At 40.0% G+C, this 26937-nt stretch overlaps 1 protein-coding gene across 4 annotated transcripts in view; it reads right to left on the bottom strand.

Annotated features, from left to right (window-relative positions):
- Positions 1–26937, bottom strand: part of LOC101160457 (protein phosphatase 1 regulatory subunit 29) — a 450803-nt gene that overhangs the window by 38627 nt on the left and 385239 nt on the right. For 2 of the 4 annotated variants that reach the window (XR_013653967.1, XR_013653962.1), the window contains one exon: positions 81–26689. Coding sequence is in view for 1 of the 4 variants with exons in the window: in XM_078942528.1 (XP_078798654.1) it covers positions 26586–26689 (104 nt within the window). In the remaining 3 variants the exon portion in view is untranslated. The remainder of the gene's footprint in view (positions 1–80; positions 26690–26937) is intronic. The other 2 variants (XR_013653972.1, XM_078942528.1) reach the window with 2 other exon arrangements.

Genomic DNA, 26937 nt, shown 5'->3' with positions numbered 1-26937 from the left:
ATCACTGGTGTCTCAGCTTCTACCTGTGAGACTGGAGGACTGTTAGAGTCAGGATAAGCGCATGCGCCTGCATAACTTACCCATGGCCCAGGGGGGGTTCCTGGCTGAGGATTCATGAGATCTCGGGGGAGGTCTGCTGCTTTGTCACCCCTTTTGGATCGTCTCTCCCGCAGCATGAGGGCTACATGCTGTTTTTCCTCAGGGGTTAAATCTTCATCCATGTCACAAGCAACTTCACCACAAATTTTCAACATTGGGTACATGTTTTGTGAAGCATAAGGAGGGGGAAAAGCAACAGGAGGGGTTTCTGTCCCTACTGGAAGGGGAGGGTAAAGAGGGAGGGGGGCTTTGGGGGAAGATGGCCTCACAGGAGATTCATGACTCTCCCGCTCCGCCTTTACCACAGCTAATGCTGTAGCAGCAAGAGTTAACTGATGAAGCACGCGTCTAATTTCATCAGCTTCCTTGTGTCTCCGTTTATGTCCTATCCTTTCCATCCATGATCCTTCTTTTACCTTCACCTCCAACTCCCGAACCTGTTTCATCACACAATCCTCATTCTTTCGTAACTGCTGACTAAACGTCAACCAACTTTCAGTCCGTTTCAAATCCATCTGAACCCACACATCACGCAATTTCACTCTCTCCTTCTCTCTCTTACTCTTCTCTATTCCACCCAACACCTGGCTTTCCAAAATCTCATACATTCTCGCCCATTCAGCATCATTCAAGTCACCGTCACCGCTATTGTCCTCGTCACGTGGTCTGTCGTCAAAACAAAATACACCGGTTTCCTCATTTCTTCTGTCTAGTGCACCTTTCATTTTTATTGTGAATCTCTCTGTGGTTTCTCTCCGCATAAAAATAATTTGTGAAGGTTCGCCGCCTTCCTGGTGTTTCCGAAAATCCTAAAACGCGCAAAATTAGTTCCTATATTAATACTGTTGTTTTCGTACGGGATTTCGTACAGGCTCAAACAGTCGCAAAACCTACTATATTTTAGCGTAATCCAAATATCACCCGCTCCCAATTTAGTGTTTATTCAATTTTGACAGGCTGAACAGACACAAAACCTGCACAATTTCCTCAGATTCAATTTCATAAATTTCCTCAGTCCAATTCGCTGTTTCAGGAGGGTGAACCACAAAACTTATAGGTGCGCTATGCCGCTCACACAATCCACTTCCCCACAATTTTAGTTATTCACTAAGAGAATAACCTTGTCAATATGCAGAATTTATGAACAGGTTCCTGCTTACCTTGTTGATGATGGGGCCCCGAGGGAAATCGACCACGTGAGGGGGAAGCGTCACCGACTTTTCGCCAAAAGTCTCAGAGATCTCGTTACAAACCACTATGTTCCGGTCAAACCGGTCTAATCCGCGTTGCGATCCGCGTTCCTTCCCCAACTTTTCACGGTCAGGGTCACCAATTAATGTTGGAAAAATATAATCTGTCGCTTTGAGATTACTTTTCCTTGTTGCATGTTCAATAAGGTCGAGAAGGAGAAACCACGGAACTCGGCCGGATTAAAGATTAACACATTTATTTCCCTAACAATATTTCTAAAACAGAGTAAAACAAAATAAAACAGATATCCGGTTTCCCAAAGTTTCAGAGCTTGCACAGCGCCAAATTACAAACGTCTTAACGTGTCAGCCTGTTGGGAACAAAGGAAAGTTCCTCCGTCCAGCTGTTTTAACATCTCGGTTTCAGCCGCCTCCTTCGTAGCACAGCATGGTGTCCAGACTCCTCCTCCGGACGCTCGGATTGGCTGGCAGGGAGCCTGCCTACGTCGTCCGTCCATATTAGGAGTTACCACATTTGGTCCTGGCTTCCTGTTTCAAACGTCCAGGGGGGTTATTTCAAAGACGGACCGCTGTCCGACCACCAACGGTGTCCCCATGGGGGTCCAGCACAGCCGCCCGGATCCCTCTCCGCAGGCAGTCAGTCTCAACCCTTTGTCCTTGTCATGCGAGTTGACACCTCCAGGGTTTCCCACGATTTAAAATGAATCCTAGAGACAATTTAATTCTGGTCCATGTCAGATCTACAGTTAAGGCTTCCAGATGGTCTTAGAAGATCAAAGACTGTTTTCTCCTGGAGGGGGATGACTCTGCAGCTGTAGCATCAAAACCTCTTTACATATGCAATTATCAGGAAGTCCCTTTAAATTGAAATGACTGAAACCCACACACAGTAAACCTGAAAGAAAACCTTCAAAGAAATAAAGATAAGATAAAAACCTAGGAGAAATAAGAACCACAAAAAATAAATTCCTTCAATGGTTAGCCCATGAGGGCTCCACACCTGGGACTCATGTGGGCCAAACCATATGGGTCCCACATACAGTGTCCCAGTTACAGACCAGGTCTTCTTTGCCCACCCGGGCTCTTTATCAGGCATATATGGTTAGCCCATGAGGGCTCCTCATGTGGGACCCATGTAAGTTATTCCACATGGGTCTTACATGCAGTGGCCCAGTTACAGACCAGGTCTTCTTTGCCCACCCGGGCTCTTTATCAGGCCTATATGGTTAGCACATGAGGGCTCCTCATGTGGGACCCATGTAACTTATACCACATGGGCCCTACATACAGTGGCCCAGTTACAGAGTAGGTCTTCTTCGCCCACATAGACCCTTTATTGGGCCTATTTGGTTAGCCCATGAGGGCTCCTCATGTGGGACCCATGTAAGTTATACCACATGGGTCCTACATACAGTGGCCCAGTTACAGACCAGGTCTTCTTTACCACCTAGATCATTTAGCGGGCCTATATGGTTAGCCCATGAGGGCTCCACACCTGGGACTCATGTGGGCCAAACCATATGGGTCCCACATACAGTGTCCCAGTTACAGACCAGGTCTTCTTTGCCCACCCGGGCTCTTTATCAGGCATATATGGTTAGCCCATGAGGGCTCCTCATGTGGGACCCATGTAAGTTATTCCACATGGGTCTTACATGCAGTGGCCCAGTTACAGACCAGGTTTTCTTTGCCCACCTAGATCCTTTAGCGGGCCTATATGGTTAGCCCATGAGGGCTCCACACGTTGGACTCATGTAGGCCAAACCATATGGGTCCCACATACAGTGTCCCAGTTACAGCCCAAGTCTTTATGGCCCAGATGCAACCCATATGGGCCTTACTTGGCTGACCTACATGGGTTCTAGCCCACATGGTTCCTTTGTAGGGCCCTAACAGGTAACCCATGTGGGGGGCCAATGTGGGGCCAATGTAGGCAAAACCTAATGGGGCCTTCAAAGTTTACCCAAAATAAACCCATGCCCAGTCAGTACCCACATAGCCCACCTCTTTCCCAGTTGGGGCCCACGTGACATTGCTGGCTGGGCAGCTGGAACCCCCCTTCCCGGGCAGGGCACCCAGCCAACCTCCCCCAGCACAGACAAAAAGACCACCCTCCAAGCCAAGCCACACCACCACTCAACCCCCCACACCAGTTCATTAAAATTGTTCTTTTTTAGCTATACAAAGAGTTATGAAAATTATAGATACTAATCCTCCTTCTATATCGATGGCACCCATGTGACCAAGCACGCAAAGTGTCGGTGAAGCCGTGATTGAAACCTTAAGCCATGCATGATCACTGATGATGATTGGATGAATGCTGTGATTTTGATTTCTTTTAAAAGAGATTTACTGACTAATAAATAGTCTAAACGAGAGTGTGAGTGGTCAACTGGAGAAAAAAAGGTGAACCCTTTAGTGTTTGGGTGACATGAGCGCCAAGCATCGCAGAGACCCAGATCATCCATGTACTGCTTTAGAATACTTGCAGATGTGCGTTTGTTGGTGTGCTGCTTGCCGAGTCTGTCAAGTTCAGGATCCAGAATCAGATTGACATCTCCTCCTATAAGAATTGTGGAGTCAGAGTAAACCGAGAGTCAGGTGAAGAATCCGTGAAAAAAGGAAGAGTCGTCTACTGGCTATGTAGAGGTCCTTATTCTGAACTGAGAATACATGAATGGAAATTGTGAGCAGCACAGGAGATGATCAGCTGATTTAGATAAGTGGATCTCCTGCAGTAAAGCTATATCTGCTTTAAGACCAGTCAGGTGGTTTAACACTTTCAGCCTCTTAGGCCCAGAGACAGGAGGAGTTCGGTGAGGCCATGGAGAAGAACTATCGGTCGGCCTTGAAGAGAATCTAGCAAACCGTCCAGCGCCTCAGAAGGATAAGCGAATGAAGATGGATGCATGGATGGACTTTAACCATTTATACGTCTTAATTTCTGTTGATATTTTTTTGTTTTGTTTTGTTAAATCTTGTTAATTAAAAAAATTCCCAGCGTAATAATGTCAATAAATATTAAGTTTTTTTATTTTTTTTGGTATAGCACATCGATATTATTTTGTACTTTGTAGACCACACACTCCCTGAATTCTTGTGACATGTTACTCTCAACTTCAAACTTCAACATTAGATGTTTGCTGGGAACTGGATTATCCGTGCCCATCTCTCTGACCAGAGCTCTGTTAAAATAAGCTGTTAGACCAGCATTCCCCGTTGGACAAACTCTATCATACTTATTATTATGTAATTCCAGTCTGGCACAAGCAACAGTTATTAATTTCTCCTCTATGGTCAATTTTCAAATGGTTCGCACTACCGTGAACTTTAAGGGAGGCAATCCGTACATCCTACTCGCTGTTTGGCCAAAGTTCAACCTGTTTTAACTTGCAACGGATGTTCAGTGGCCACAAGTTTTGTATGTAGAGCACAAAAAATGGTCATAATAAATTGCATGGCTATATTCATACATGACAGTTTTTAAGGCAGTACCATGATTGGCGCATTAAATGGGTTTACATAGACTTTTCATTGGATGTGGCTGCTTGAACGCTGCTTGAACAGTGTGAACATAGCTTTAGGGAGATTTGTCAGCATGTTTTTTAAAAGCTAGAAGAAAACCTTTGAAGTCTGTTAAGACTTTAAACTGATTTAGAATCACAGAGGAGACCATGTTTGTTGATTAAAAAACATTAGTGGCATAAACTTATGACAATAAAGCAACAACACGATACATTCCGTCTAAGTTGGTTTTAAAAAAGCTACATAAATTGTGTATTTGTTTTCACAAAACAAATTGTCATAGTAAACATGCATTCAATCAGTATATACATTTTTTTTTGAATATATGCTTGATGAAAATACAGAAAATCATGCAAATATAACACTTTATTTTATTTGTCACAAGGGACATTTTTCCACTCCTATACTTTGGATACGTTTAACAAAATTACAGGTTTCCATTGCACACTCACCAACCAGTTACAGAAAAATATCAGTCTCACCCCATCCGCATGTATGTCACCCACCCCTCTCTCACTCCTCCCTTCACATTTCCTCCACCCTTTTTATCCCCAATCATCAAATGAACATCTAGAGATAACAGGCTTAGTAGAAAAACAGTACTACAGTTTTATACAAAATTCACAGATTTTATATTTTTTGCCTTTTCAGGTAAGTCTACACACCATTTCTCGATCAAGCAACCAAACTGCTGTAAAATCACATTTAATAAAGTTTAAAGCAAAAATAAAGCAAATGTTGGCTGAGTAGAAACAGTACCATTGGCTTAATGGGATAAACAAAAACACAGCTGTGTGGGGTGCAGGACACAGAAAACACGTTTTCACATTTATGTCATTGTCTGAATTTAATGAACATGCATGTCACACTGGAGAACCACAGACTATTGCTTTCAGAGGTAAAATTTATACTGTACTACATTTGAGATCCCTCATTAGTGTTCGCTTTGACAATAAATTATCTTTAGTGGATATAAAGATAAAAATGTCTAATCCCCAAACGATGATCAGTATGGAAGCATATGTGTCTCATATTTCAAAATAATAGTCAATACCAGAAATGATTTTTTTATTTTAAAAAACAAGCTGTCTGTGAACTCAAAATTAAAAAGAAAAAGCAATGCATCAAAAGGCTTTTTCCTTTTCCTCTTCAACACAGCTCATTCTGTCACTTAATTAAAATAATAAAGAAAATGGTATTCGACATTTCATTTTCAAAAAGTTATCTAGCAAATGTGTACCAAAATGCAATTAGAAATATCTAATTTGACAATTAAAAGGAATTAACCAAAATGCTTTATCATTTTCTACTTCAACACTGCTTATTCTGTGACGTAATTAAAGCGTTATTGCACAGACGGGATTGCATTTTTGTTTTCACATGCACCGCAAAAAACACAATTATTCCCAGTCAGCAGGCAATGGCGATGACTCATAAATTCAAGATTTCCTTTATACTTCGTAAGAAAAATGCCTTAAAATGTTTTTAATCAAACTCAATATTTGTCAAATTAGTTTGAATTTCTCTCAATAAAGTCTTCCAGATTTGGAGTAAACCTAGAATTGACTTTGTGTGTATCTGATGAAAATGTAATGCTGCGTACATCCCAGATAAAAACTATTTGATCAAAGTTGCTAAATTTGTCAATTTGTACCTGATGTATGATGTCAAAAAGGAAAAACTCAACTCACTGACACATTTGCACTTTGAAAAACAGACCTAACATCTCAGTTTGAAGGACTGAATCATCAGGCTGAATTTACATGTGAATCACACAACCCAAAAAGCTGCACAACATTTCAGTCAGGTTTCTGTTTTGTCTGCAGGCAGTGGTGGTGGATGTAAAAAACATAAACATGATTCCACATCCAGCCTCAGTGTGCCGTTAAACTTTTCAAATATTCAGCAAGGTGCTGACTGCCCAGGTTTCATAGCATTTTGTTCGGGTGTGATAGCTCTGTGCTTCTGGAAAAAAAAGGTCACACAAATCACTGTGTGAAGACCGTACTTGGGTAGATTAGCAGAAAGCTTCTTACTCAAAGGATAGCTGCCGGAGAAACGTTAGTATCTGAAGTTGTTCCAGAGAAAAATGTGACTAAAATGTTAGTTTATATTTTTTATTATTATTATTTATTTTTTATATTTCTAAAACCAATTATATTTATCTGTGCTAATTTTGTTGCCAACATTGACAGTTTGTGATTGCAATAAATAGAAGATATCACGATCGACCGGACGATCTTCAAGGAAATGAGGGTAGGTCGCAGGTCAGCAAAGATAAATAATCAAAAAAATTAAAATATATTTCTAAAAAATCCATCAGCAAATTAAAATCCTCACCAAAAATTACGTGACTTGATTGACCTGCAGAACGGCCATTTGACATCCTCTGATTCATGTCACTGCACATGCTGTATAAATACAAAATTCTGTCTGTCATCAGAAAGTCCCTATTTGCCCTATGGCATGTCAAGTCCCCGGCAGAAGACCACTCGGGCCCACTGGAATGTTTTTGTAGGCCCGGATCGCTCCGCAAGCCCACTAAGGCAGCGGTGCTTTTCTGTAGCACGGGCTTCTCTAGCGGTTCCCACGGAGCCATTGCATGGTTTACGGCAGAGCATGAAATACGATAGTCACGGCTTCCTGTTTTTGCAACAAATATATATATATATATATATATATATATATATATATATATATATATATATATATTATATATATCCACAGCTTCATTGAGATTCCTATAAATGCAGAAATGGGGCCAACATCAGTCACCTCCTCTACATGGATGACATCAAGCTATATGCTAAGACCAAGCATGACATTGACATCCTGATCCACACCACCAGGATCTACAGTACTGACATTGGGATGTCATTCGGGCTCGAGAAATGTAGCCAGATGATGACAAAGAGAGGCAAGGTAGTCCACACAGGAGGGGTCTCACTCCCAGAAAGAACAATAGCAGACATTGAGGACAGTTACAAGTACCTCGGAATTCTGAAGGCAAATGGCAACCTGGAGCATGCAACAAGGAAAGCTGCAACAGCTAAATATCTCCAAAAAGTAAAGCAAGTCCTGAGAAGCCAGCTCAATGGCAAGAATAAGACCCGGGCAATAAACAGCTACGCACTGCCAGTTATCAGATACCCTGCAGGAATAATAACATGGCCAAAGGAAGAGATACAGACCATGGATGTTAAGACATGAAAGCTCCTTACCATGCATGGAGGGTTCCATCCCAAATCCAGCACCCTGAGACTGTGTGCTAGCCGCAAGGAAGGAGGCCGAGGACTAGTGAGCGTAGAAGCCACTATCCAGGATGAAACATCCAAGATGCATGAATACATCAAGCTCAAAGCCCAAACTGACAGTGAGCTCAGTGAATGTCTCAGGCAATGGAGAGCAGAGGATACAGTGCTGGAGGACAGACCCTCATGGGAGGACAAACCACTGCATGGGATGTACCACCGGAACATAACTGAAGTGGCTGATATCAAGAAGTCCTACCAATGGCTAGAAAGGGCTGGCCTACAGGACAGCACTGAAGCACTCATCCTGGCAGCTCAGGAACAAACCCTGAGCACCAGAGCGATAGAGGCTCAGATCTATCACACCAGACAAGACCCAAGGTGTAGGCTGTGCAAATAGGGCGCCTGAAACAATCCAGCACATTACTGCAGGGTGTAAGATGCTGGCAGGGAAAGCATACATGGAGTGCCACAATCAAGTGGCTGGAATAATATACAGGAACATGTATGCAGAATATGGACTGGAAACCCCAAGGTCAAAATGGGAAACACCTCCGAAGGTGGTAGAAAATGAAAGGGCAAAGATCCTGTGGGACTTCCAGATCCAGACTGATAGGATGGTAATGGCGAACCAGCCAGAAATTGTAGTGGTGGATAAAGAACAGAGGAAAGCCGTTGTGTGGATGTGGCAGTGCCAAGCGATGGAAACATCATGAAGAAGGAACATGAGAAACTGGAGAAATACCAGGACCTCAGAGAAGAACTGGAGAAAGCATGGAAAGTGAAGGTGACAGTGGTGCCTGTGGTAATTGGAGCACTCGGGGCAGTAACCCCCAAGCTGGAGGGGTGGCTACAACACATACCTGGAAAGACCTCAGACCTCTCAGTCCAGAAAAGCGCAGTGCTAGGAATAGCTAAGATACTGCGCAGGACCCTCAAGCTCCCAGGCCTCTGGTAGAGGACCAGAGCTTGGAGGAGAAACCACCCGCAGAGGGTGAGAGGGGAATTTTTTTTAAATATATGTGTATATATATATATATATATATATATATATATATATATATATATATATATATATGTATATATAGTAAGATCTGTCCTGTGACGATTGATTGACGTACTGAGCATTCCTGTTATAAGCTGATGTCAAATTGTAAGTGTGAAGCTATGTTCACACCGCATTCGGCATCACGCATTCACAGACAAGTGGCTGGGATAGGCGCCGGCAGCCCCGTGATGCCGTAAGGGACAAAACGGAAGTAGATGAATGAAAAATAGGTAGATATTTCAGATATCTCAACATGATCCTTCCAGGTGGAGGTGTAGATGACTTAGTCGTCCAGGTAAGCACTGCAGTTTAGGAGGCTGGCAAGGACAATGTTTATCAAGCGCTGGAAAGTGGCCAGAGGCTTACACAAGCCAAATGGCATAACAGTATACTGTAGGAAGGTGCTTGGAGTAACAAAGGACGAGATTTCTGATATATGCTGTCAAAGGAACCTGCCAATAGTTTTTTTCTTCCAGGGACTGGAGGGGGGGTTGCATGCGGGGGAAACAACTTGGAGCTGCAGAGTATGTCAATAGGTAGAGAGGCGGGGGCGGGGCTTAGACTCACCACTGATGATTCCAGACCCGCAACAAACTAAACGCTGTTTCCTAACAAAAAATTGTTGTTATCCATAAAATTAATACACTGTATTGGGTTTACTGTATAAAAAAATAGAAACAAGTCTGCATCAAAGTGAATTTGTTTCCATCATCTCACTCATCTTACACTCACCTCTGGGGGTTTGACAAACAGAAAAGTCTATTCAAGGTTGTATAAAATGGACAAAAGATCACAGGAAACATAACACTGACAAATAATTAAAATAAATAATTAAATAAATAAATAAATATCATGACAGCATTGTGAATCACTACAAGTACAATACAAGATTTTTTTCTAACACCCCTAGTGTTGTGGCTCCCTGTGCTTTCATTTCTGTGGGAAACTGATCCAAATGGCTCTTTGAGTGGTATTGGTTGCTGACCCCTGAATTAAACTTACACTAACAATAACAATTAGTTGCTAGTAGGCTGCACCAGATCCTGCCTGCATCTCAACCCATCTACGATCCGACCCTTTTACCACACTACAAGGGATGATCTGATCCCATTGCAACCACACGGATATTTTCAGGGGACCTCCAGATACCACCTACACCACAATCTATCCACAACTGTACCCACAGACCACTGACAAAACTCCCCACTACACCCCCCCTCCTTTTTTTAAAGCCTAGCCCTGAACCCTAAGCTTAACCCGAAAAAGAAGCCGTGGGGAAAGTCTGAAGCACTGGGGTTATGTCTTTAACTCTCACCTACTTTTCCTTTTCTCCTGTCCTCTATTCTTGATCATTTATTTACCATTCAGTTATCCATGCCTCTGCTTGGTGCAGTGCTATTCATATATTGCCCCCCCCCCCCCCCCAGGGGGGGGTTAGATAAGCTAACTCTTCTCTAGGAGTTGTGGTACATTGCCTGTCCATCCTGGGGGACGATCCCTCCTTCATGTGGACACCCTTGAGGTTTCTTCTTTTTTCCGGAATCCATTTTTTTAAGGAGTTTTTGCTTACCAAGAAGGAGAGTCCAAGGGCAGGGATACCCACTTTAGCTTAGTCTGTTTAGTTTAGTTTAGCCAATACCTATTGAATTGTATGACTTCATGTTCTTTATGATTTCATGTTTATTAGAAAGCCCATTAAGACGGCTATTGTTGTAATTTTGTGCTATATAAATAAAAATTTAATTGAATTGAATTGAATTACTGAACGTGCGTTGAAAGTTAAATGAATCAGGGAAAAACATTTGGAAGTGACACACGTATGACATCCTTTTTAATGAATGGAACTGCCAACTATTTGAAAATTTATCATGGAGAAGTTATTAATTATTGTGGGTTGTGCCCGGCTTGAATTATATGACACCAAGTCTTTTATATATAGGAAGAGAGCTGTGAAACAAAAAGCCTGGAGCAAGTTTCTCAAGATTTGCTTCTATAAGGTGGCAAACATGCACTAGTATTGGGTAGTGACAGTCCATTGTAAACACCATATTTAAATGGTTACATATACGTGGGTCACATCCCCAGTGTGAATGTAACTTTATTTCTTCACTGCAAGTTTTTAACATGTTATTACTTGGATGTCCTATCTCTATGATTATTTTTCTCACATAAAAGTAAATTACAGTGCATTTAAAAATTCAGTAAATCTGTATGTAATTTTTATCATATGTGCACATTTATTTCAATAGTAACATGTTTGTTTACTTCTTAGAATGCAATAGGTGAGTTAATATTTAGTTACTTGAGTTAAAAAAGACAGAAAAATACCACTTCTAAATATAGGTTTAAAAATTAGTTTAAAAACTAAACAATGTTATTGAACCAACTCTGAAGCATTTTTACCATTTCCCCTGAAAGTGACAGATTTGCACTCAGGCAGTGACAGTTCAAGATAAAATATAAAGTCCAAAAACACAAGGGAGGAAATGAGGGGAAGGCAGGAGAGCAACTGGAACATGACAGTGCTGGAGAGCTGCGACAAAGAAGACAGGTGAATATTGGTCACTCGGACAAAGAATCAGTTCTGAGTTCCCTAAGGGAGAAAAAAAAAGAACAATTAGCCCATGAGATGAAAGGAAGTGTGTTGATTGGTTCATTCATCAAATGATGATTTTAGACAGACTTTTGTTGGCTACTAATTGAGATGGGGTAGACAGCTCAGCATCGTGAGAAATGTGGTGGATCTGAAGTCTACCGATGTGCCACCTGGGGCTATTGCCATGGAAACAACTGGAGATGGGAGCAAAAAGGACTGATTAGACTCAGAGGATTAAAGTGCTTCAGCAGTCCATGAAACACAGTGATGTGATTGTGTTATTAGATGTGTTGTAATGTGGAGGAAAAAAAAAATTAATCAAGGTGCATAGTTTTCATAAAATGAAGGTCTAAAATGACAGTCATAATGGCAATGGCTCTGAAGTTCTGTTGATAGTCAATCCATTGTCTCCAAATGAGCTTCGGACCAGTCACAGTAGGAGTCTGGAATTGAACGACTGTATGTCCTGCAGGCTCATGATCCGTGGGCAGGGCTCAAGAAATGCGTGCTTCTGGAAAACAAACCCCATCCATTCGAGGAGGCCTCAATAAAACATTCCTGTGGGTCAGAGTAGCCCTCCGCCAGGAACCAGGCACACAAAGACACTCTGATGGAAGGAAGAATGCACTAAATTTAAAACATGCATATATATATATGTTTCTGCGTAATTGGTCCACGATCTACCCAGACATCCTTCGCGATTGATTGACGTACTGAGCATTCCTGTTATAAGCTGATGCCAAATTGTAAGTGTGAAGCTATGTTCACACCGCATTCGGCATCACGCATTCAACCAGACGATTCCAAAAAAACAACAACAACACACACCTATGTAAACAGGCGTAAATGCTTGTTTTGGGCGTCTGCATTCAAAATGTTACCCTATTGCACAGCCATTGAACGCACATTGCAAGTTCAACCAGAACAAACATTGAACAATCAGGGACTTGGATTGGGCTTCTCTTTTAATTCATGGAAGTGCCAACCATTACAAAATTGATCTTGAAGGAGAAATTCATAATCATTTTGCAATTGCGTCGGTCTGGAATTATATTACACCAAGTCTTTCATATATCAAAATAAAGCTGTGACAGAAAAAGACTGGAGCAACTGCACTGTTTTGACACCAAGCCTCTTCAAACTGTGGGTGGCAGACATGCACTTGTAAACACCAAAAAAAGAAGAAGCCCCTCTCTGCTCATCCTGAGTGGAAACCATGAGCTATACGCAATAACCCGCGTTTAGCATGTTCTTCAATGTGTGTCATGTCTAGGGATGGTATCGTTAAGGTTTTAACGATATAACTACTCTTATTGATACTGCTTATCGATCCGGTATTTTAACAATACTTATCGATACTTTTTGAGGATGAAAAATAAATAAATGACAAATTAAAAACAAAGTGTTTTATTTCCTCATTATGCAACAACATTGTTTTTTAACAAAACATTTTACTCTATACATTTTTCCAACTTGAAAAGTAGAGTACATGAAGAAAGAAGTTTTTTAAAGAAAAATAAACAGCAATGTTATGACATATTCCTGTCATGATGTAAATATAAAACAAATTAAATAAATGTTTGAGTTCATAAAATCATCCCAAAGAAAGTCTCAGCTTTAACTTACGCAGAGAAAGCTGCGTCTAAATCTGACGTCTCCGCTTCCATCTCCCTCACAGAGTTTGAAGCCAAAGCCCCTCCCCCGCCTCTCTACCTGTTCACCTGTTCATGTCCTCTGCAGCAGCGAGTCGTTTTTTCCCACGCCCTTCCAGTGTGTTCTACACAGAAAGCGCTAAATACGGTCATCATAGTGGCAGGTTGATACAATAGTCGGGGCGCTCTAGCGCGGATTTAATTAATTTTACGCGCTACAAAATAAATGCAACTTTTTTCCTTTTCCATCTTTACTGTTGTTTGTACCGTTTGAGAAAGTTCAGAAAAATATGACCAGAAAAAATTGTGTTTTTACTCTGACTAGCCTCCAGTTTCACACATACAACCTAAATTACGTTTTTAAGCAATTTTGCTTAAAAGAATAATTCTAGATGAAGTTGTTGGTTTGCTTATTTTTTTTCAACCCTCGAAACTAAACCGTTCTTTGGCAGAAGAGCAGGTTTTGACATTAACACATTTGGTGTTTTTGTTATTTTGGATATCTTTTATGATGAAAGTAAAATGGAGTAACATTACAACAAATGCAGTGAATTTGACATCAAGGTTTCATTTTAATTAATGAACAAAGGGCGCACACAGAACGAGTGCAATTTTAATGCCATTGATTTCTACTAGATTATAAAGTATTTATTAGTAAAGAAGAAATTTTTATTTCTTTTATACTGTTTTTAGCAGAGGTATACTGCGTGTTTGATCAGGAAGCTTTGGAAAATTAAATCTACCCACGCAGAAAAATCATCAGCTGTGTCAAATTGCTTCCACGGAGCACATTTGATGAAAGTCAGCAGAAGAAGAACAATTCTGGGCTTTCCCTCAGAGTTGCATGCAGATTACGTTTCTGACATGAGCTGATGTGGATGGTATCATTGCCTCCAGCCTGCAATTTTCTACTAAACTGTCCAAATAAGCCCTTTACTGTTTTGATAATAACACTTGCATTTCAAGCAGATATCAGAAAGACAGACTGAGGGCATGTTTTATCACCCCTCACAGATTGTAAAACTATGTTCTTTAACTATGTTCTTTAACCAATCTGGGTCTCGGATTTAAAAATTGATCATGAAGGAGAAATTGATAATTGCGGTTCCTGCTCGGCCGGAATTATTATATATCAGAATTAAGCCATAAAAGAAAAAGCATGGAGCAATATTTGCAAGGTGTGCACCGCTTCTACATTTGACACCATAGTTTGATTCACTAACTAGTTAAGCTTTGGTGCAATTTCAAGAAGGGAGATCTTCCTTACTTACTGTTGTGCTGGGTTGTTACTTCACTCTGCAGACCATTATCATTTAGGGCTTCACTTTGAACTAATAGCTAAATAGTACGCCTTTATTCTTAGCCAATCACAAATATCTTTTTACCTTAAAATCCAATAATGGTTGTAGACAGTGCGCCGGCCCTCCTCCTTCACATGGAGCAATGCTTTGGAAGGGTCTGGCCTCTAATCACCAGACTAGACTACGCTGATAGGTTCATCTTAAGCCCACAAAACATCATAGGCCCACAGCATTGACTTATTTTATGCACATGTTTGTAACACTAATAAAAGCTTTACTCACATTCCAAATAGCTCTTCCTAATTGAAATAACTAACCAGTTCTAACCGCATGAACAGTTCAGGTTCTTTTCAAGCCCATGTTTTAATCAGATCGGTTTCTACCAAACTTGTACTTCAGATTTTCTTCATTCTAGAAACTGTTCCCTTGTTTTTCGTGGGGGGGATACATTCCATAAAAATCCTGCAATAGGTGAAATCCGTGAAGTAGTATTTCAGATGTGTGAGGCCATAAAATCACACACTAAAAACTCTTGTTAAAATTAACCCAAGTCGGGTTCTTTTCTTAACCAAGCTCCTCAGTTTAAAATGGGACACATCTTTTGCTGGGTTATTTTAACTCAGAAAAACAAAATCAAACTCAGAAAAAGAATAAAACACTGGTTTAAAGTAAAACCAATATAACCTTAAAAAATAGTATTGTTCCAAAAAGTAACCCAAAATTACACCGAAAAATTAACAATCCAAGAATTGAATTGAAGAAATATTCCAAGTGCTTTAGAAGTGCACTACACACTTAACACACTTTTATCAAACAGACACAAACATTTTCACACTTTTCTCTTGTTCTTCTATCAAAATTCAATCCAAAAACAAGTTCAGTATTTTAGAATGAAAGCCAATATCTGCTCGCAATCGAAGAATATGTAACTCTGGCAAACTGATTGCGGCGTGTCGATGTACAGGACAGTTGGCGCAGAAGAAGTTGATTGACACAATCAACAGCCATTCAGGATGCAACAAATTCTGGTTTGTTTGGTTGACTGTCAATCATCAACTTCATGCTACTTAACTGTTCTGTTTCTTTGGAGATGATTGATTGGACTTAGGGCCGCAAAAAGTGGGTATGCAGCATTTGCGTTGCATAGGGGCGCTGGCCAAAGGGGGCGCCAAACTGTAGTTTTGAAAATTATTTATAGTCCGTATTTTTTTATTTCACAGCTGTTTGTGCACATATATTTATAGGATATGATCAGTAACAGAAGCACATCGTAACTGATAGGGCGCCCCCGCCGCAGCCACTCCTCCCTCACTGTTGTCTTGTACAGAGTGAGAGCGCAATCCAGCACGTGTCCACGAGAACGTGCTGGAGCGAGCATGTGATTGTTTTTATTTGAATTGTGTGATCATCTGATAACAGCGCGCTTTTATCAGATTTTAAAAAAACAATCTGGGGCTCAAAACAGAAAATGCATGAGTGACAAAGATGAGGTGTGAATGAAAAAAAGTTTCTCTAAATGGTTGAGAGACAGCAGTCACAAAAACCTAGATGCTCAAACTTCTGCTGACCACCTGTTCACTTATTTTGAGAAAACAAGTGCAAACATACATGACAAGTCAGTCCCAACAGAGAAGAATGAGGAGAGAGGTTGAGATGAAGACAATGATAGAGAGAAAGAGAGACAATCAGCTGATGATGAAGAGGGAGAAGAACAGAGAGGTACAGAGGACAGGGCTGGGGCAAGGCATTACTCAGAAAAACCTTCTGAATGGCCTTCACCGCACAAATTTGGGGAATCATTGAGGCAATATACGGTTGAAAACGGTTCACAAAAATGTTCTGCTGGGTCATATCCATAATTAGACAAGAAGTAATGAGATGTATACATTTAAACAATAAAGGTGTTGTGTGGGATAGCTTTAGAAGGGGTGGATGGGACATTTTATTATGTGCATTTATGTCTGTGTGTTTGTGTGTGTGTGTGTGGGGGGGGGGGGCGTTTTTTACGTGGCCGCATACCCCCATCATTGAACTCATAGGGATGTCCAGATCAATATTGTTGTTGTTTCTCTCAGATGCAGGCAGAAACTGAGCAAGTAGCACAACGTGATAACATCAATGAATCTCAGAACAGTTTTGCTGCACTGAAACTTATCAGGGACAAGAAAGCAGGGCTTGACATAGCTACAGAATTTAATTGTCTCAATTAGATAAGAATAGCAGTGATATGCTTGGCAAGAGCAGATCTGCGTGGTACATCTGAATTAGGATATAATTAATACAAAATGGACAGCACCATGCATTGTGTGAGACATTGTTTGCCTGACTGTTTGCATTCAGACTAGTTGCTTGTAGAGGATAAGTATGTGTGACACTGGCTGCATAAAATTACAAGCTCTGCTAGTGTCTTAGAGCAGAAGAGTCAGTGTATGTGTGTGAGTGGCAGCAAGACAGTCGAAGCATGCAGCCCAGTGAACAGCTCAGGAGACTGAAAGGCATACTGTATGTACGGTGGCCGACAGGGATTACACTACATACAAAAGAAACAACGCAATGGCATTACCTCAATTACCTCAATTGTTAAAGCATTAAGCCACTTTTAATATAATAGCAACAAACTTTTTTTAATATAACAAGAAACACCAAACTTTTTCTTACACAGTGCTTTACATGTGCTGGTACGCAAAGCTCTTAAAGCACCACCACTTCTTCATGGCAGAATGCCAATGAGTTTGTTTTAATTCTACTGTAACCTCCCATCTGAACTTTTCAGAACATTCAAGCCCCATTCAAATATTTGAATTATTATTCTTTAAAAAAAAAAATAAAAAAATAATAATAAAAAACGAAACTGGATTTTTTTGCGGCTACCCGCTCACACTGCACGCTTGCATCACAAGTTGCTGGCAGGGTCTTGTGTCAACCATAGACATATATAAAGCGTGTTTGAGATGATTTAGGCAGACTCAGCCCTGCCTAAATTGATTGGTGCGTACTGTATGCTGATTAGTTTTTTGCTCCCACGTCACATGTCCATCATCATAAAAACATTTTGAGAAAGGGGTGGGTGCAAGGCGTCTACCTAGGCAAGTGCAGCTGGAAATTTGGTACTGTGCTGACTGCGAGACAAAAGCTCCAGTGTGACATGTATGCTTTCAGCTCTATATATGTGGAGCACTGGATGTGCTCCACGTTTATAGGAACCAAAGCAGTAACAACTTAAGCTGTTCCAAACAAAACATCACAACAAATATTTACACACTTTGTGGTTTGAGTTTGAAGATTTTACATTGTGCTTACACTTAATTTGCCTTCAGATTTTGGTCAAATGTTTCTGTAACATAGTATAACTGAACCAACAGATCAGAGGGACAGATGAGAACTTAAAACATGACATAATACAAAGAGGGCTGACAGAAGAAAAAAGAATATTACAACGTTCTAAATGCAAGCAGTTGTAAACAGAAAGCACATCAGTAAATATAACGCAAACAACAAAAAAGACACTTGCCTTTTTCAGCCTGTAAAGACACTCAGTTCATTTTAACAGCTTTTTACAGATGTTTGGTTCCATTTTACCTGCACAAAAACTTGCCATTTTAGCACTTAATACCATGCGTGTCTGTAAACTTTAATTGAAATATTCAGTCCATGTGTTGTGTAGTCATTTGTTACTCTGGCATGTAGTGTCTGTCTGCACAAGGGTTTTTTTGTTTCTACATACAATGTGTGAAATTATATGTTATTACATTTTATCTCCATACAGTATGACTCTAAACTATTCAAACACAAATAATATATTTCACTTATTCTCTAAAATAGTATTCATGTATTGTGTGTAAGTGTGTGTTTGTCACAGTTGGTCACCGGTAAAAACTCCTTTACTTTTGTTGTGTGTTTTTTCCACAGCTCTCTGCCAGTTGTGATTAGTTGTAACATTAATGACTCAAAAGGAACATGTCAAGCTGCAATGAATTAACAAACTCTGGACTTGATTTTAACAGCAGACTCTATTGTTTGCATTTCACTCACAGTCCTGCATACTCTGTGGAGGATACAGTGAAAGTATCCAGAGCAAAGCTTAGTCAGTTTAGGGCTGTCTAGAAACATAGATGAGTGTTGGGGAGCATGGCTTAGCTTTCAGCAATTCCCAAACATGAAATAAAGCTTTGCTGAAGTGGAAACTTTGTTTGAACAGAGCCAAAAAAAAACTTCAATTCACAGTGCTTTGATCTAAATTGAAGAGTAGGGAGTATCCAGAGTTAACAAACACTTCTAACACGGCTCTGCCATGTACAATCTGTCACTACAGCACCAAAAAGCATGGCGGAGGTTATAAAAAACATTTCAGAAACCCTTAAACCCGTGGTCACATTATTGGTAAAAAACAGAGACTGCATGTTTGTATTACCATATTTTCTGCATTATAAGGCACACTTAAAAGCTTTTTTTTTTCTTCAAAAAACAACAGTATATTCCGTAGTGCCTTATCTATAGATTAATTCTGATTGAATTCACTGATGCTGGAGTCATTTTTGGGAGGTACACAGTGCTCTGTCAAAATGTTAGTCTGTTTATTTTTATGCGTTGCAAATAAGGTTGTGTGATATTGTACATATGCTTACTGGGCTCATGTGTAGTGGTGTCAGATTGCACATTTATGTGTTACTAATAAGATTGGGAGTTAGCGTAGTCACAGTAACATTTGTTTTAGCGATATAGGTCTGTTTTTTTTTATGTGTTGAAAATCAGGTTGGTAGTAACAGATATTGTAAGTATGTTAATGTGGCTAATGTTACAAAGAAGTTACGCCTTATACTTTGGTGTCAAAATAGACCATACCCGTTATAATCCAGTGTGTCTATATAGTGCGGAAAATAGGGTAATAATTACTTATTTTGCTGATGATACACTATATTGCCAAAAGTATTTGCTCTCCTGCCTTGACTTAAACATGAACTGAAGTTCCATCGCATTCCTAACCCATAGAGTTCAATATGATGTCGATTCACCTTTTGCAGCTATTACAGCTTTAACTCTTCTGGGGTGTGTTTATAAACAAGGTGTGTTTATCGGAATTTCGGACCATTCTTCCAAAAGCGCATTGGTGAGGTCACACACAGATGTCAGTCGAGAAGGCCTAGCTCTCAATCTCTGCTCTAATTAATACCAAAGGTGTTCTATCGCGTTCAGATCAGAACTCTGTGCAGGCCAGTCAAGTTAATTCGCACCAGACTGTCATCCATGTCATTACGACCCTGGCTTTGTGCACTGATACACAGTCATGTTGGAAGAGGAAGGGCCCATTCCATATTGTTCCCACAAAGTTGGGAGCATAGAATTGTCCAAAATGTTTTGGCACCCTGAAGCATGCAGAGTTTCTTTCACTGAAACTAAGGGGCAAAACCCAAGTCTTGAAAAACAACCCTACACCATAATTTATCCTCCACCAAATTTCACACTAGGCACAATGCAGTCCAAAATGTACCGTTCTCCTGACAACCTCCAAACCTAAACTTGTGCATCAGATCGCCAGATGGAAAAGCATGATTCATCACTCCAGACAACGCATCTCCACTGCTCTAGAGTCCGCCACTGCTCTAGTGGCAGCATACTTTACACCACAACGCTTGCATTGTGCTTGCTGATGTGTGGCTTGGATACAGCTCCTCAGCCATGGAAACTCATTCCATAAAGTTCTCTGCGTACTGTACTTGGGCTAATCTAAAGGCCACATAAAATTTGGAGCTCTGTAGCAATTTTCTGTGCAAAATGTTGGCAACCTCTTTACACTATGTGCTTCGACATCCGAAAAACCCTCTCTGTCAGTTTACGATGCCTACCACTTCATGGCTGAGTTGGTGTTCTTCCCAAACTCTTTCATTTTGTTATCACGATTGTTTGTAAAAACAGTCTGCATGCCTGAGTGCTTGAATTTATACACTTGGTTAAACACCTGATTCTGATCATTTAGGTGGGTAAGTGAATACCTTTAGTAATATAGTGTATATAGATTTAGAAATTAAGGCAATAACTATTTCTTTATTTCATAGTTGAAAAACTGTATTCTACAGAAGGCCATTTATTTAGATAAATGTTTAAATGAAACAAAAAATGAAATAAAAATTGTCTAAATTTTATGAATATTACAATAGTGAAATCGGTGTAGCAAGCCACAAAAATGTGGTGTAAGTATACAAATAATTCTTATTGGATCAATACAAATCAGCTCCATTGGAAAACTGTGACAGTAAGGAAACCGATGGCACTCTAATCCTATTGGGAAGCAGGACTGTCAGACTTTTTACCCTTTAAGACACAAAAACTTTATGCTGAGATAAATCTGATCTCAAATGTTTTATATTTTTACATGTTTACAACCTAAAAAATTATCAACATAATGGGAAAAATATGTATCGAAAGTTGATATAATTATCCCTTGAGAAATTATGTCTTGTTCACTTTGTAGCATGTTATTTTGCTTCCAAAATTACCATTGTTAGTCGTAGAGGATGAGACAGAAACACAATTGTCATGTCTTAAAAGCTAACAATAAAAATGTACTTTTTTATTTTAGAAACATGTGCATCTACTCATGGTTTAATATTTTTAGTATGACAACAAAATATTTGAATGTTTCATGATGCTCTAAAAAAACGGATTTGTCTTTTCATAAGACTTAACTTAAAAGAAAGTGACAAACTAAGACACAAAACCAAACCCATTCAGCAAGCGGCCTCCATGGTAGCCCAATAAAACCATTTGGATGTCTTTACCCTACTAAAAATCTAAAATATTTTAAATTCACAAAGTTCACCACAGCTGCTCTTTTTAAAGCCTTATTCACAGTTTCTATGATCCTGTTGTTACCATATATATTTGGCTCTAAATGAGTTTCCATAGAATAACTTTATAATTTTGTCAGAAAAAGCATAAATGAATCTAATGACTTTAAATTCAAAACCTAAAAAACATTTTTTGGAAGAGCAGTTTTGACTTCCCATGTTTATGTTTAACCCTTGTACTATCTTAGATGACCCCACCCTTACATTGACGTGTTCTCCCTACCATTACAAAGGTGGATGAAGGTGGAAAGATTTCATGTTATATATGGACACCAGTGAAGATCACAAATCATTGAAGAAAAAAGGTTCAGAGCACTGTCTAGTGGGTATAGATGACCCATTTACCAATCTTAAAGTGCCTAGGATAGCACAAGGGTTAAACAAGTTTCTGTTATTTTTTTCTTTCAGAGGCCTAAAACTGACAGTGATTCAATGAAAAAACAACACAGGTGACTTTCATTATCTGCAATCCAAAATTGATCAAAAATGTGTGTGTTTTAATTAGTTCAATTATTGATTGGGGCCTAAAATCATATACATTTCCTTTACTAAAAAAAAAAAATCAAAATTTGTACATAGGAGCAAGACTTGGATATTACTGTTAACATCTATGCATTCAGTTAAAAACAGGTGCATTTGAACAGCAGATGAAAAGTTGTTTTTTAGAGAAAAATTGCACATTAAAGTATAATGATCACAACAAAGGGGAAAAAAAAGGTTTTCATGCATAAAAGTGGACACAACGGAAAACGGAATTGAAAATTATATTGTGCAGGTACAACATTTAAGTAGTTTAAACTTTTACACTCTTATGTCTTTGGCGAGGAGTAAGCATGACTATCCACACATTTACACCTTGAGCAACAAGTTTAATTTACATCTTGGTTTGAAAATGAGTTTAATGGGGTACTGAGTAAAAGAAATTCATAGAAAGTATGTCCAATCATGACCAAATAACTTTTTTTTTTTTAAGGTGAAGGGTTAGATCCCTGACCGGGCCTAACACTGCAGTCATAGAAAAGTGTTAAACTGCACTCCGTTGTTCAGAGAAATTTGCCTGAAGACATTTCCTGCTGGATGTGGAAAAAATGTAGTGGGCGGAACATAGTTGGAAATCTGATGAGTGGAGCAGGGGGAAAAAAACGGCATCTGCCAAAAGGAAGGCAGCTGTCAATAATTTCAAGAAGGCTGCTGGTCTAGTGAAGATAATCATTTCAGCTCGTTCTTCTGACCATGGATGGTGGTATGGCAACAACCTCTGCAAATAGGTTATTATTTTAGGTCATTAAGTTGAACAGAGATTTGGGGGAAGGACTTAATTAGACATTTTCAAAGAACTGAACGCTCTGGGCAAAGAGCAAGAGGTCAGAATCATAATAGTCTAAATGGGATGCAACTAAGAAAAGAAAAGTCAGCTGAAAGTAATAAATTGGGTGCAGCATCATTCAAAAATACTACTGATAATGATAATTATGTGTATTCACCTTAGATTTGTACAATTACTTATATACATTTCATTTTTTTTCTTTTAACAATGCTCTTTAGTCGCACCAAGTCTTGCTCCTTCTGGTTTTGATTTAAATTTAAATTTAAAACCCAGACTGAAGAAAAGACATTTTAAAACAAACACAAAAATGTTTTTTCAACATTTTTTTTGATCAACTGAAATGGAAAATAAGGAAAAAAAACGTTATTATTCCTCCTAGGGGCATTTTGGTCCTCAGCAAACTACCATCTAGGTTCTAAGACAAAGAGGTAGGATTATATTTAGAGTTTATATTCACCTAGGATAACGCAGTAAAATACTGAGAGGATTTTACTTTGTGGATCACAAAATGGAAAACATCCACAGCTATAAATCCATTGATCTTGCTCTCATCTTTCTAACAGAGGCTAAATAATATGCAGCAATAAGGAGGCCTACAGCAGGCCTACAGCTTCACATACATTCAAATTTGACTCTTAAATATTGAGTTCTATACCTGTGTGTACAGCGGCCCTGAAGTGAAAGTCACAAATCACTTAATGTAAAAACATATTAAAGATTCAAACAACAATAAAAAAAAGCAAAACAAATTATAAACAAACCACATTACATTTTGGAAATCAAAACATATTCCAGACACTAAAACATCCATTATGTCCATCATTTCAACTGAAAGATATTTGTCATGAAGTGAATATCATCATCCAATCAGCGATTTCCAATAGTACCTACCATTTCCAGTTTCTTCTTTTGTTTCATTTTTTAACATTTCATTTTGATTTCTTGAAATTACTTTTGTTTTCCGAAATGTTAATTTTTATTTCATTTTATTGTTTGAGGAAATTTGTTTTGATTTCTATAATGTAACGTGTTTTTATTTTTATGTTTTGTTTTAGCTTTTTAAAATTGTCATTGTGATTTTTTAATATGTTTTTGTGTTGAAGTGATTTATTGGTGTGTTTTACGCTTCAGGGCCACCACATCTATAACATACCACTAAACACAACCATAAGGCAGATTAATGCATTTAAATTAAATTTCCTTACATGTTTTTCTTATCAAAAGAATTTAGTTGGATTTGCAAATAGAAAAAGACCTTAAGGAGTTAGGTATCATAATTTATTTTTACAACAAATTGCTTTCTCTTTTTTTTACATGTGCTGGCTGGTCAAAACCCTTAAAATATTTTACCCGGCACACAGACACTGAACATCCTTGAACTGGCTTGTTATATATGATACCTATAGGTTGTCTACCATAGTTTGCTCTTAAAGAGCCTGAGAATAATAAATGACTCAGGCCAAACCCCACTTCCCCACCCACATGTAGTCACTGATGCTAGCATTCAGAAACTACATGCCCACCAAACAATGAGCATATGTAGTTAGGTATTTCAAATCAATAATAATGCTCAACAAAGGCACTCTCTGACCTTCTCATACACTGGCTAATTGCCAGGGAGAACAATTAGCCTGATAAGTATAATTTAATGCTTCCCCCAAAGAGGATGATTCATGCTGTTCTAATACTGATGCACCTAATTTCTCATCCTGCACACTCATTATCGCCCTAAATGGTGCATCTGTAGCAGAGCAGGTGCAAGCGGTGCCACAGAATGACTGTTATGAACAGTGGCAAAATAGAAACAGAACCAAGAATTAAGTCAGGAATGGGGCTGTTGTAGTAAGATAGCTGGACTCTGGTGAGTCAGTAATGAGGAAGAAGAGACTTTCTTGTCAACTAACTTAACTTTGCTCATTAGCAGAGAGACAGCAGTTTTGTGGAGCCTGTGAAGACCAAAGTGCCCAGCATGAGGCAGGCTGGTGAACAGCTTGATTCTTGTTAATTATCTCTCAGTGACAAACACCTATTTAGGGAACAACCAATTAAAATGTAGACAAACCGTCAAATACAAAATTTTAAATATTAACCAAAGAGAATAGCTCTTTAATTCAGGGTTCAGCAGCCAAATGACCCATGGTACTAGACACATTTGAAGAAACATTTTTGTCTGTCATGCTACATTAATGTATAGTCAGCTCTTGATGCTTGTTTAGAATCTCCCAAAGAAAATTCCACTTTGATTTTTCTGCTCAGAGCTTTTGTTGGGCAGAGACACCCTTCCAATAGTCCAAAATATCATGAAGATCCTCATCCTTGGCAAACTGCACCTTTTTACGCAGAGCGTGGCCTGCTGCTATGAAGGATGCTTCCTCTCTGGGGCTTTTCTTGTATGGTCGAAATCGCTCCCAGATGCGCAATGTGCTCTCAGAGGAATACTCTGGACTTGAAGAGTATCCAGAGTTGTAATTGTGGTGACGAGAAGGTGAGAGCTGAGAGTAGGCCGCTGTGGCATCCCTCTTGCCTCGCCCTAATGGTTTAAGGAATGAAGCTTTTTGGTCAGGTGAGGGTGAATCATTTCCCCCCTCACAGTAGAGGGCAGGAAAGGAGTGTCGATGCTCAGAGCTGTGGTAATCTGGTTGAACTTCCAAGTGGTGTTGCTGCTGTCCAGGCCCCACAACCCCATCTCCATTTCCACTCGTACATCCCATGCCACTGCCATTTAAACTCAACCCATCACTGTTTATCTTTCCCTTCCCATTGCCATTACAGCCCCCTATTCCACAATCTACACCCCCTCCACTACCACCTCCTCCACCACAACCTATAGGGCTGCTTTTCTCTGTTGGGTACTTGGGTGGGTCACCACGATGTTCAGGGAGATCCACACTGAATACTCTCGAGCTCTTGACCAGTCCTGGAGTAGGTGGACCACATCGGTTCTTCACCACTGCTGTGTCTGCACTTAGCTGCCTCTGAAGGGGCCGCACTGCATTAGCTGGGGGAGGGTCACGGTAGGGAGGGGTGAGAAACCCCCCACCACTGATGCCGGGCCGTTCAGACAAGGGCATAACCAAGGGCACTGGGGCCATGGAAGGGGGATGAGGCTGCTGAAGTAGCTGTGGATGTGGCTGAGGATGGGTCTGAAGTTGTGACTGAAGATGTGACTGAGGCAGAGGGTGAGGCTGGGACTTCAGATTCACCTTTGGAGAAGATGCCATGATCTGATCTCCAACGTTGCCTGGAGAAAGGGGCAAGAGATTACGCGGGAGGGTTGGCAAGCAAGGAGGTTGGGATGACAAAGAGTTAGTACTGTCTGCAATGTTCACAGCATTTGATGAGGCATCAAGCTTAAGGGCATCAATGCAGTTGTTGATTATCTGGTTCACTTTATCCACTTCCTTTGCGATTGTGGATATCTCTGATCCTGAGCCGCCGCCCTCATCATCCGAGTCATCCCCGCCTTCTGTCCCATTTTCAGCCCCACTCCTCATGTTCACTTCAACTTCCCCTCCCACTCCTGGGCCTCCAGCAGGCACTAGTCCCTCTCTACCTGCAACTGCATTTACTGTTGTCCGAACATCCATGTAATTGCCCTTCCCATCAATCCCTTCAGAGAAGGCAGTGGCTATCTTTTCCGCTTGGGGTAAGGTGGAAAGGCGGGAAGAGCTGGTGTTGGTTGATCCATGGAGCATCCCAGTGCTAGAAGAAGCAGATGGTGGTAGTTTACCTCCTGCTCCTCCCAAATGGCGATGATGGTGGTTAGCTTGCTCTTGCAGACGTTGAATAGCCTCTGGGTCATTGGCTACTGCAGCAGCTGCCTCTGGACCGTATCTAAAGAAGAACACATTAACTTTGGTTAAAATAAATACATTTTGTGCTCTCTGTGTCTGTATTGTAGTTACATTGACTCCCTTCTGTAGGTTTTGTGATGGAACAGAAAGGTTACTCATGACTTTAATTACAGCTAAAATAAACGATGAAGAATAGAATGCCCCAAACACTAATAAAGTTAATAGTTTGAAAAATTGTTAAAGATTTGGCTTTGATTAAATGGAGCCTTTCAGAAAACAAAGTAATGA

Source organism: Oryzias latipes, chromosome 1 (genome assembly GCF_053564925.1).
Source record: "Oryzias latipes strain Hd-rR chromosome 1, Olatipes_Hd-rR_3.1".
NCBI classification, from domain to species: Eukaryota; Metazoa; Chordata; class Actinopteri; order Beloniformes; family Adrianichthyidae; genus Oryzias; species Oryzias latipes.
Note: the sequence above shows the minus strand (reverse complement) of the source record. Positions and strands in the feature narration are given on the sequence as shown.